At 38.2% G+C, this 11642-nt stretch overlaps 1 protein-coding gene across 1 annotated transcript; it reads left to right on the top strand.

Annotated features, from left to right (window-relative positions):
* Positions 1-9327: 9327 nt before the first annotated feature.
* On the top strand, positions 9328-11102 carry LOC128483931 (glycogen phosphorylase, brain form-like). The gene is made up of 5 exons (XM_053460252.1): positions 9328-9381; positions 9665-9723; positions 9962-10103; positions 10654-10861; positions 10964-11102. Exons 2-5 carry the CDS (start codon positions 9709-9711, stop codon positions 11100-11102), a joined length of 504 nt encoding a protein of 167 aa, XP_053316227.1. The 5' UTR covers positions 9328-9381; positions 9665-9708.
* Positions 11103-11642: the final 540 nt, after the last annotated feature.

Here is an 11642-nt window from a genome sequence, read left to right as displayed (position 1 = left end):
AGAAAATATCAAACATGATTAAGATCCATTTAGTGTTTTGATATAAATGGTGCGCTAGGAAAAGGGTTCTAGAGCCCTGTCCTACAGACACCACATAAATAATAACATTTCTAATAATATCTGCTCTGGAACTTCATTGGAAAAAAAGGTGGAGTGATACACATTAATATTCTATAAGTGGCCTATAGAGCCCTATAGGTATAGGTGGTCAAACCCTTTCACCCATACCCATACTGGTAGTTTCCGTGGTTAGTTTACGACATATGTCATGACATGCAATATATCAGGAAGGAAATATTGTCTGTGGGTGGATATTCAAAATGTCCTCACTTCCCGGGGGGGGGGTTGCTAAACTTTCTATAAGGTATAGCACAAGGGAATGTTGGTAGACACCTGTAAACATTTGCATAGATGTTTATATAAATACAAATATTGAATGAAATAGTGAGGGAATGTGTGAACTACCAAGAATGGTCATTTGATAGCAATACCTGTGAATTGAAGAATTGATTGAGATCAAAACAACAGATACCAATGTAAATGAGACTCCAGAGATACACATATTGTGTTCCCCCTTTGTGCCACTCATTCCCCTAAGTTTCCAATACTTAATAAACATATAACAAGCCAAGCCCCTGTCCCTTGTTCTTTGTGTTCGGATAGCAGCAGGGTACTGGTAATTGTATCTGAAAGAAGTGTGTGTGAAGGTTACGGCATTGGGATTAGAGTTTTGGCCCAAACTGAGCACTCTTGAGGGTCATATGCTGGTTCTTAAATTGTATTCAGTCCCACCAATTTATAAGATTACATTTGCTTGTAAAGTAATCTCTAGGGGTGAGGTGAGTCCAGATATTGTTCTTACTCACTTTGCCTAGATATATGCAATCATATATCACTGATCTGGCCAAAGGACACATCTGGGGCTGCTGGTACCTTTCTAGACAGCCATGTGGGGATAATTAGAATATTATACCAATGGAGATTTTTTTAAATAAGCAGTTTATTAATGTTATATCTTGGATAAAACTTACCTTTACACCATAGGTCACGTTCTGTTACCTCACTTTGATAACGCAACTTGCAAATACCTGTCAGGTTCTCGTGTTCCCCATGCCTCAATGCTGGTTATCTCACAACAGAAGCTTCTGCCTGCGCCAGGCTGTAAATCTGCAAAACGTATACTTTGGAGTATCCTTCCACACGTAGCATTCTACAAGCGCTGGTCAGAGAGGACTATGTGCTGTAGAGGTAACAATGATTCCTCAAAAACAATAAACTTATACCAATAATATTTCAAAAAAGATACCTTAGAGACGTCAACTGGCATCCTAGAATGGTAACGATTCCTTCTAATGGAGACAATTAAGAAACAATAATGGGGTCTCTGGAGGAAGATGAAATATTTATGTTGGATGCAGCCAAAATCTACAACTATAATAAATATTTTATAATAATGTTGACTCAAATACAGTCCTTGAAAAATAATTATCTTTTATTCCAACACACATTATTATTATTTGGAGTTGCTGAGTGACAATAATATATAATCCTAAAACCTTCACCTAAAGGGGAGAAAATGACAAGAATGGACCGTGCTCAGTATGAAATTGTGGCCAAAATACATAATACTTCAAAAAGACCCTACGCTTGTATTCATAAAGAACTGCAGCGAATATTGAATCAGATGTTAAACTCATGGGCACATATTTGAGAAACCTACCATCTCTATTTCCCAATGCCTTTTATGAGTGCACAAGTCCCCCCCCATTCAAATCTCAACCTGTCCCACACTACAGCCGCGGTGTCATGCATCACAACCCCAACGAACCCCGTCTCCTCCTGGAAATCATACACATAAAGAAGTAACTTACCTCTTTATTCCATGAATGTACCCGTTAATGGAGGCAATTGCAATCACCAAAAGTAAATGCACACAAGTTTATTGATTTCCAGAAAATATTACCAAAACTGAGGTTTATACACTTTTAAACGATATTGGAAGCTGGATGTTATATATTCCAATGTACATGTGCAGCATGCAATGAGTGGTGTAACTATTATTATAATCTTTTAGTTATATATCACCAATAATGTACATATTTACAGTACTATGTTTAGATCTACCAGAACCATTAATATACAACATTATTGCATAAACTGAAAGCTAGCAACATATATTTACTAAACAAATACACAATGTGGATGTTCCATCATTTAGTAACATTGCATGCGAGACTCATTTATCAAGCCAACAGCTCCTGTGACTACAATTTCCTTCTTTCTGGGGTCATTGCCTGAAGCTTCATTACTTGCAATTCCAGATCCAGCCACCAGGGGCATCTAAAGACATCAAGCAACAATTTATGCTAAATCATGACACAGTGTAATATGTCATGTGTTGTGCATTCGAGGTTGTATCAGGGCCCAAACCTGGTGAGCGTGTTCCTTAACACAACTAGAAATGTACTTGTTTTCCATGAACATTTGATAGATATATATACTGTGTGTACACTAAATAAAAAGGAGGAAAATGGTCAAAAGACACAGCAAAATTGTAAAAATTTCCAAGTCATTAAGGGGTTAATGACTTGCTCTACAAAACAATGTAACTTTGTCATTTTTGCAACAACAGACACACTTTAAAGCAATATAATATCCATCATGTTTTTAAACAGAATCCTTAAATGCCATCTCAATCACATAAACACTCACTGATTAGCAGTTTAGAGGTTAAACTTTCTCAGTCATGGCTGCTCTATGACATCAGAAACATGAAACAGTCATAGCAGGGATCCAAGAGTTCCGTGTGCACATTTTTCTTCGCAGTGTAGAGGTGAATAGAGGTGAATAACGTGACTAGAGAGAGATTACAAAAAGCTGCAGCCATGCCCCTTTGGGCAACATGCAGTATTTGCATGGACTACTTAGATAATAGTTGTGACGTGGCAGCGATTTGTTGCGGGCACACTTTCCATCAAAAGTGCATCATGCAGTGGTTCTGCACTAGCCCCAAAGTATCGTGCCCACGATGCAGAAAGGAGCTGAAAAGCAGCAAATGTTTTCTGGAAAAGTTGTATTTTGATGTGGGAGAGCAGGATGGTCCTGCTCTTGACCCAGAATCTTTAAAGAGGGAAGTCGACCAACTGACTTCCCAACTGCAGGAACAACAGCAGCGCATTGAAGAACAACAGAGAGAATTGGAAGCAAACATGGAGGAGCTTGAGAGATATAGAAAGGAGATTCAATCTGGAAAGAACATAGAGACGCTGCTGGAATCGCAGACAGTGGAGGTACAGATGGTGGTGACGCAAATGGGGACAGGACCAGAAGCATTTTTAGACCTAGCTTCATACAGCCTAGCTATAACCAAAGATTACAACGAATTGAAGGAGGAACACAAGGCCTCTGAGGAGATGATTGAACATCTAAAATCAGAATTAAACATCTCTAATGAAAGGGCTCAGAGCGTTGTAATCGAGTATGAAAAGTTACGAGAAGAGCAGAATACCACCTGGAATACTCTCATTACCATCCAAAAAGAGCTGGCTGTCAACAGGAATGATGTAAATAATGCAGAGGAAGATATTGTGAGCGTAGGAAAGGAAGCAGAGCCGTTGCAGGAACCATTCATCTCCCAACCACCATCAGAAGGGGCCATAAATTGCCTTTTGTATAATAACCTCGCACCACCTGGACTTCAGAGATCCAACCTCTGCCTCGCTGATGACATCTTGCGTAAGACCGTTACTCCACCAACAACAACCAAGGCCGCTACTAGACCTGAAGAATCTGAGAGGCTTCTCTTCTTTGGACTGCGGCAACCAAAGCTTGGCTCCCCTGGTTAGAGGGAATAATAACATCAGTTCTAGTGAAATAACAATCTCTTGTGGATTGTATTAGATATTTAGATTCCTTAGAATTAGTCATTAATAAATAGTTAAATGTATAATTGTCTTCTGTGTGAGTTGCTTTAGTATATAGTGATGGGGTTATGCATTATCACCATATCCGTTCAGTAAATGGTATTTATTTAAACGTAATTTATTTATAAGTGAATAGTTTATTTTTTCAGATTTCTATTTTTTCCAAAAAAAAAAAACCCAAAAAAACTTGTACTTAATCTTCATGAATGAATCGGTAAGCAGACCTGGAGCTGCATGGTTGGAGCATTGGAGCCTTCCTTTAAATTTTATTGTTGTCGGGACATCTATTTTACGCTTTCATTCTCTGTAGCAATAAAACCGTCTCTGTCCCACTACCATTCATAAGAGTGATAGAGCGCCACCTTGTGTACACTATATGACATGACACATAAATCCCAGGGTCTGCTCCATGCGCCCAGCAAGCTTATGTTCTGGGTGAGCTTATCTCCCTGTGCCAGTTTGTTTTTGAATTATTGTTACTAGTTACTATATCAAAATGTTTTCAAGAGTATTTTGTGATAGAGAGGTTGTTCAAATCACCAGATCTAGCATATAAAGGTGATTCACTAAAAATATGCATAACATGTATATATATATATATATATATATATATATTTATATATATATATATATATATATATATATTTTTATATATATATATTAATTTATCAGATACTGCATCATGACTCAAAATCACTTTCAACTAAAGCAGTTACCATATTCTAAGCTGAAAAGGTAGAACATGAGCACACCTGTATACCCAGTTACTACCTGTACCTTTTAAGCCACCAACATTCTCAGGCTCATTGCTTCAGTCCTGTTCCGGTTCCTGTTCCTATATGCTCCAGTGTTACACATAGCAGTGTCCAGGTACTAGAATCTCAGCTCCCTCTCTATTGTGCTGCTACTGCTAGAATCGTGGACCTGAAGTCCTGGGGAAGTGGTTGTTCAAAATCAGTTTCAAGTCAAAATGGCCAAGTCCCTTGGCTCTTGTAGTGGGGGAGGAGGTCCACTATAAGAGTCATCTAACATAGTGCTTTGGTGGTTTCCATCTCTTAGACCCTTGGTGGCCGATGCCTCTACAAGCTCCTGTGCCATTTCTGTAACATTTAGTGTAATTCCGATGAGGTTTCCCCAAAGCCTTGCATGCCTCCATTCAACCTCCTTGCACCCGTTATTCGTTAATATACATGTTTTTGAGGACCACCTTTCTGAACATTCTGGAGACAGGTTTACATTTTGTTACCAATCTAGTACTTGCAAGAACAACACAAACAACGGCGACAGATACTTTCACAGGGTTATGTTATTTATTTAAATTACATATTGGTAGAAGAACATTTGATCTTGCGCTGTACATTTCTAAATCGCACATCTATGCCACCGATCTAACAGGAAGTGTTCCATAAGCCTTATAATCATAAAACACCTAAAATATGGGTATTCCAAAACTACATTTGCAAAGTTTCTATTGATTCAGCAGCAAGGCCTGGAATGTAATTACAACCCTAAGATTTGTACAACACCCCCCCCCCATAAAATCAGCCACTTTTAAGCCCACAGCTCATGACATGCTTATTAGAAAACACGGTCTAACATGGAAGCTATAGATTCAACAGCATTCATCTAATGTAATATCTGGTAAGTTAGTGCAATATACATTAAACAATGATAAAATAAATCTCCCGGCTATGCTGAAATAGCTTCTTTGTAGATTTAGTTTACTCGAATTCAAGTGTGAATTAGGGGTTTTTTTTTCTACAAAGGAACCGGAGTTCAGCATGAACCAGTCACTCAATGGGTAGTCAAACAAAAGCTGCAACACCCTAATGTCTGGAAGGTTTTAATACTCGACCCTAACCTCTCCACACCCAAAAAAGCCTGAAAAAGGCCAAGCGATAATCCTGGAACGAACACTTTAGATGTTGTGGATGTGATTAAACGTTACTAGGAGCGTATAAACTGAGAATAGCTTTGCTTTGGATATCTCCTGGACGTCCTTCAATAACCTTGTATCTCAGCGGGTAAATAAAAAATGGCACCCGTTTTCCAGCTAAATTTACCTAGGGCCAGAGTGATCCCAGCCACAATCATTTCAGAATCCAAAACTTGATAAATATTCAAGTTATTTTTATAATTTTAAACTATAGATGGCGTAACACCTCCAAACACCCAAGGCACAGACAGGCAGCAATCCTTTATTTGCCCTAATCGCTCAGGGAAGACGGCATGGTTATTGATAATCAAGTACAAAAACCTATTTCTCCGATATATATTATATAGATATAATCAAAATAATCTGGAATGTGACCAATTCTGTTGGAACAGACGTTCCCTTGGACTTAGTCATACCATCTACATTGGAAGTCACATCATTCTTATGAATTTGGGGTTATCACTTCTTGATTCATATAGCGCCATCATATTCCACGGCACTGTACAACGGGCAAACAGGAAAAACAAGTAGCATATCACACAACAATCATGCAAAAAGTGATCACCCTACTAACACAAAGGAATGGTCTAAGCAGGATCATCCATGGTGTACTGATGCGATATAAATTAATAATCAGTAATAATATGGTGACCTTAAGACCAGAAGTAAATATACATTATTAACAGGGTGCCAAACTGATATAAAGGGTTAGTAATGGATCCAAAAAAGTGACATCAAAATAGTGAACTTGAATCATATGTCAAATGTCACATTTACCAGTTTACTGCGATATTAATGATCGAAATAAAATGATCTTGGATGACATTGACTAAATCCATAAAGTATGTGAATAAATTAGAACCTGAAAAGCATTCATGTGTATGTCCTTACCTGCACTCACATGAAACCATCTTAAGCATCTGCCAAATCTCGCTGTACATGCTCTAACATGAAAACTATACCACCAAATGAACGAGTAAATGAAAAAGCCACAAAAGACCAACCGCAGCATTCCCAGGAGTGTAATGGTGTGTATTAAATGGGAACGCTACTTTAATGCAGAAAGCAACAATATGCAGAGTGTTTTAAATGGTGGTTAGAACCACATGGCTTTCCCTACTACTCCAACAGCCATGCAACTTTGTTTTTTTACAGTAGATTAAAAAAAGGGAATTTGGCTCAGAAATGCTGCTTCTTGTCTACTTGTTGGCAGCACTGCCAGTTCTAATGTGCTTGCAGCGCATGCACAGGTATCCAGGATGGAGCCCTGCTAGCACCCACCTGTGCCACTGGCACTCTAACCGGCTGAACTGGTTCCATGCCGTAAACCTGAAAGGAGTGGAGCCAAGAGCCAAACAAATATCAAGTATTTAGGAGAATACATTTCATATAAAACGAGATATCGCCAAAGGAGAATGAGCGACTATTACTAGTAGCTGCACACTTGTCGTGTGTTTTAGCCCGGTTTCCCTGGCCCAATCAACTAGACAAACACACTTTCTTGTGTTAAACAGAATGGCTCAGTCATAATCACACAGAGGGACCATCTACCTCAAACGTCAATACATGAAAGGGCTTCATTAGATAAAAAGTCATAGAGAATCAGTATCACAACTGGTAATTGTAGCCTCCAGCTACAGGATATTTATAGAAAAAGGTTGAAATTATACTAGATTTTTTGCATCCACCACTGTGTTTGATTCTCAAAGAAGATATTTTCCATGTGACTGTTTTAATCGTTCCAATAATGGGTTGTTTGAGAAAGAGTTCAGGGTCTGTTATTTGGTATTTCCCTAAGCATGTCCCGAAAGTTTTTATTCCAAAACAACTTTTAAATTAGGGACATTTAATGTTCAAGTGACTAACAAGCCTTTGCGATCATCATATGTAAATTATATTCATGTATGTGTACATACATACATCCATACATTCATACATACATACAGTATTTTTGATTCTTTTGTGGTTCAAAATCAAAAGGAACAAAATGAAAGCAACTTTGTAGACTGAAAATATATCAGCTCACCTTAGATGCCACCAATGTGTCTGGTGTAAAACATAATATATTATATAATATAATATATTTATAAAATTACCTTCTGCCCGTGCATTTCGATTTCTAATAAATGTAACTGTTTTGACCGCATCGGATATAGATACACGCCACGGCACTAAAACGCAGTGAAGTTGGTGTCAAAACCTGCATTATTGTTATTTCCACAAGAGAATGAACAGAAGGGATAACAATAAGGTGGCATAATCCTGGAAGTGAAGATTGCTGATCCCACATATTCTTATTGCTTATTAAATCTGCAGACCATCATTTAAATAATGTGAGTGACCCTCATATTTGCTTTCGAACGAGGTGTTTTATGTTCTAATAAGGGTTTTCATTATTATTTTTGAGCCTGAGACAGTTCATTCTGTGTAACACATGAAATATACACTCTGTAGGCATGCAGGTCCATATTTAGAAGATAATACTCACTTTTTATGTAGTAACAAATGGGGCGTCGGGCACACAAACATAATATTAATAAAATTAAATTTACTGTAAAATGAACCATTCATATAATAAAGAAGAAGAATGCCTCTATTAAGAATGAAAAAGATGTGAGGCACGTATGGAGCCGTACATGCCGTGCTGAACATGCTATCGTGTGTATGTGTGTGTGCGTGTGTGTGCGTGTGTGTGCGTGTGTATGCGTGCGCGTATGCTCGTGATGACTTCAGGTATCTACCAGAAGAGACTGTTGTTATGATCTGATGACAAGCAGTGATCCATCATATAGCAAACCTCAGCAAAAATATTACCACGTTCACCCAACAGCACAAAGTAAATGACTGAGACACCTTATATCACATGGTAACCAAGAAAACAACACATTCTCAGATCCCCTCCCCCGAAAGACATTGCCCGGTTTCCAGATTTTCTAACAATGTGCAAATCCTACAAATAAGAGCTTAATAAAGACATAATATAATATTGAGGACACCCATAAAGCGTTGGGTTGAAGTACCCAGGAACCACTTTTCTTTCACCCTGTACAGTCTGATGCATGTTAGTCTTAAAGGGTTAGAACGCAAGAACAAAAATGTATGATCTGCTGTTTGAATACTTAAAACTTAAGCAACGGTTCAATAATAATAAATTACCGTGTACTTGAACTTCACGCATGCATGAAAGGTTAGCTGTGTTTTAAGGGACAATAATATTGGTCGCAAGACCATCATTTGGCTGCTAGTAATGGATTCCTAGGGAGCCTTAACATCCCAGTTACATGCATCAACTCTTACTGGGACATCTTCCCAGCTTCCAGTCTCTGAATTGTAACCTCATGTTCTTCTCTTATAATTAGTCTGTTTTTGAAGAAGGAAAAAAAAAATCAACTCTGCAACAATAGAGAGCGAGGTATTCGCAGTGGTGGACAATCCGTTCTTAAGTTGGTTCTTCTGGCAGCTGAATCCACGAATACAAAAGGCAGCTGCTAAACTGTTTACATATCATTACTCTCTACAACCGTAAGTGTTGTCAAGAATGGACAGATAATGAGTATCCAGAATAACACAGAAATCCTGCTGGGACTGTATATGCTTTTAATGGAGATTTGTTAAAATAACCACATTGTACATATTAAAATACAGTTGATTTCAGAATAGGGTTCATGGGAAAGAATAAGGAGTTTAGACCTAGACTTGGACTAGAAGTAAGTACTTGGTTAACACAAGACACAAAATCTTAAAGATAAAGCAAAATAATTGTAAAATATCTTGTATGTGTCTTAACTACATATTCACCTTGCAGGAATCAAGAAGGACCCATCCAAACTCTTTGTGCCAAGAACGGTTATGATTGGAGGAAAGGTAAAATGATCAACTAAACTGGCATCCAACCTTCATGCCTTGGTGCCAAACATTTTGGTTACCATTGCTTCTCACATACAAAGAGTTGTACGCTTATAATAATCTCCAGAACTGCCACGGAAGGGTAATTCCAATATAAATGTTACAGTGATTGAGAATTTATAAGGAGAGAGACTGCCCCTGGTCTTCCAAAAGTTGTGTCCGTATTCAATTAACCTCATCTCTGTTGCCCTTACAGGCAGCCCCTGGTTACCACATGGCTAAAATGATAATCAAGCTGATCACCTCTGTTGGAAACATCATAAATAATGATCCTGTTGTTGGTGACCGATTGAAAGTCATCTACTTGGAGAATTACCGGGTATCACTAGCTGAAAAAGGTACTAAAAGGAAAAGTTTGGAAAAGAGAGAATCTATTGTATAGGAAATATGTTTTCTCCAAAACAAAGAAACCAAGAGCCTTTCTAAAAAGAGCTCTCACCCCCAAAATTGACTCAATAGGCATTCAAATATTTTTTTTAAAAATCTAGGGGCTCAAATGTGCCTTTAGGGTCTTGTAGTTTGCTTTATCAAGCTGAAAAGAATAGAAATATTTAAATACAGACATATTTATGAATATTATTAAACATTGAATTCTGATATAATTATACAAAGAATAATTAAATGACTGTTTTAACATATACATGCGTTGAATGTTAGATATATCAATCTAGAAATGTACTCCCATGTGTGAAAGAGACTCTTGTTTATGTCTATATGTATTGAGTGGGTGACACGGGAATCCCTGTTCAGGGACTCTGCTTCTCCTGTGTCTGTTTTGAATACATTTTATCTGGACAGCATTTCCTGGCCTACTTGACTTTGCTCTCATGCTTTTCTGTGGATTCAGTTGTTCCATGTCTAATGGATATCCCTCTGTTGTGTTCCTAGTTATTCCAGCAGCTGATTTGTCTCAGCAAATATCCACCGCGGGCACAGAGGCTTCTGGCACTGGCAACATGAAGTTTATGCTGAATGGAGCACTCACCATAGGGACCATGGATGGGGCTAATGTGGAAATGGCTGAGGAACCCGGAGAGGAAAACCTGTTCATATTTGGCATGAGAGTTGAAGACGTCGAAGCACTGGACAAGAAAGGGTTTGTATTAGATTTGGCATCAATTCATTAAACCAGACATATTTTTAATTCAGAACTGTACGATTTAATTGCAATAATCCTATTTTTCTAATCTACCATAAGGTACAATGCAAAGGAGTACTACGATCGAATCCCTGAGCTACGGCAGGCGATGGATCAGATAAGGGATGGCCGATTCTCTCCAAGGGAACCTGATCTTTTCAAAGATGTTGTCAATATGCTGATGAACCATGACAGGTAAAAGCAGAGAAATTGTCCGCTAGGATATATATAGGATGAGCAGGGTTGATTCAGGAGTGAAATACAGTTCATTCTCCTTTATGTTGTACTGTGTTATATGGTGTGCATACACAGTACAACGTAAAGGAGAATGAACTATATTTCATTCATTCATACAACGTAAAGGAGAATGAACTGTAAACGATGAATGAAAGAAATACGGTTCATTCTCCTTTTCGTTGTACTGCGTTACATGGTGTGTATACACTGAGACGATCAGGCTGTATTATTGCCAAAGCAGCTGCAAAAACACACTTAACCTGCTTTACATCATGTGATGAGTGATTCGACAAGGTCTGTCATTGTTCTAATTTAGAATCATATATTGGATTCATATGCATCAAATTACCGTATTTGCTCGATTATAAGACAAGGTTTTTTTCAGAGCAAATGCTCTGAAAAATACCCCTCGTCTTATAATCGAGGTGGTCTTCTAATAAGACCTCAAAATGTCCGCTGGGGCCGTGCTACTTACCGGGCTTTGGTCGCGAGCAGCAGGAGA

The sequence above is a fragment of the Spea bombifrons genome, chromosome 3 (genome assembly GCF_027358695.1).
Source record: "Spea bombifrons isolate aSpeBom1 chromosome 3, aSpeBom1.2.pri, whole genome shotgun sequence".
NCBI classification, from domain to species: domain Eukaryota; kingdom Metazoa; phylum Chordata; class Amphibia; order Anura; family Pelobatidae; genus Spea; species Spea bombifrons.
This window is presented reverse-complemented; position numbering and strand designations above follow the sequence as displayed.

Coding starts and splice junctions, on each gene's coding strand:
- LOC128483931 (XM_053460252.1), top strand. Junction 10,104..10,653: donor GGTATCACTAGCTGAAAAAG/GTACTAAAAGGA, acceptor TTGTGTTCCTAG/TTATTCCAGCAGCTGATTTG. Junction 10,862..10,963: donor GAAGCACTGGACAAGAAAGG/GTTTGTATTAGA, acceptor ATCTACCATAAG/GTACAATGCAAAGGAGTACT.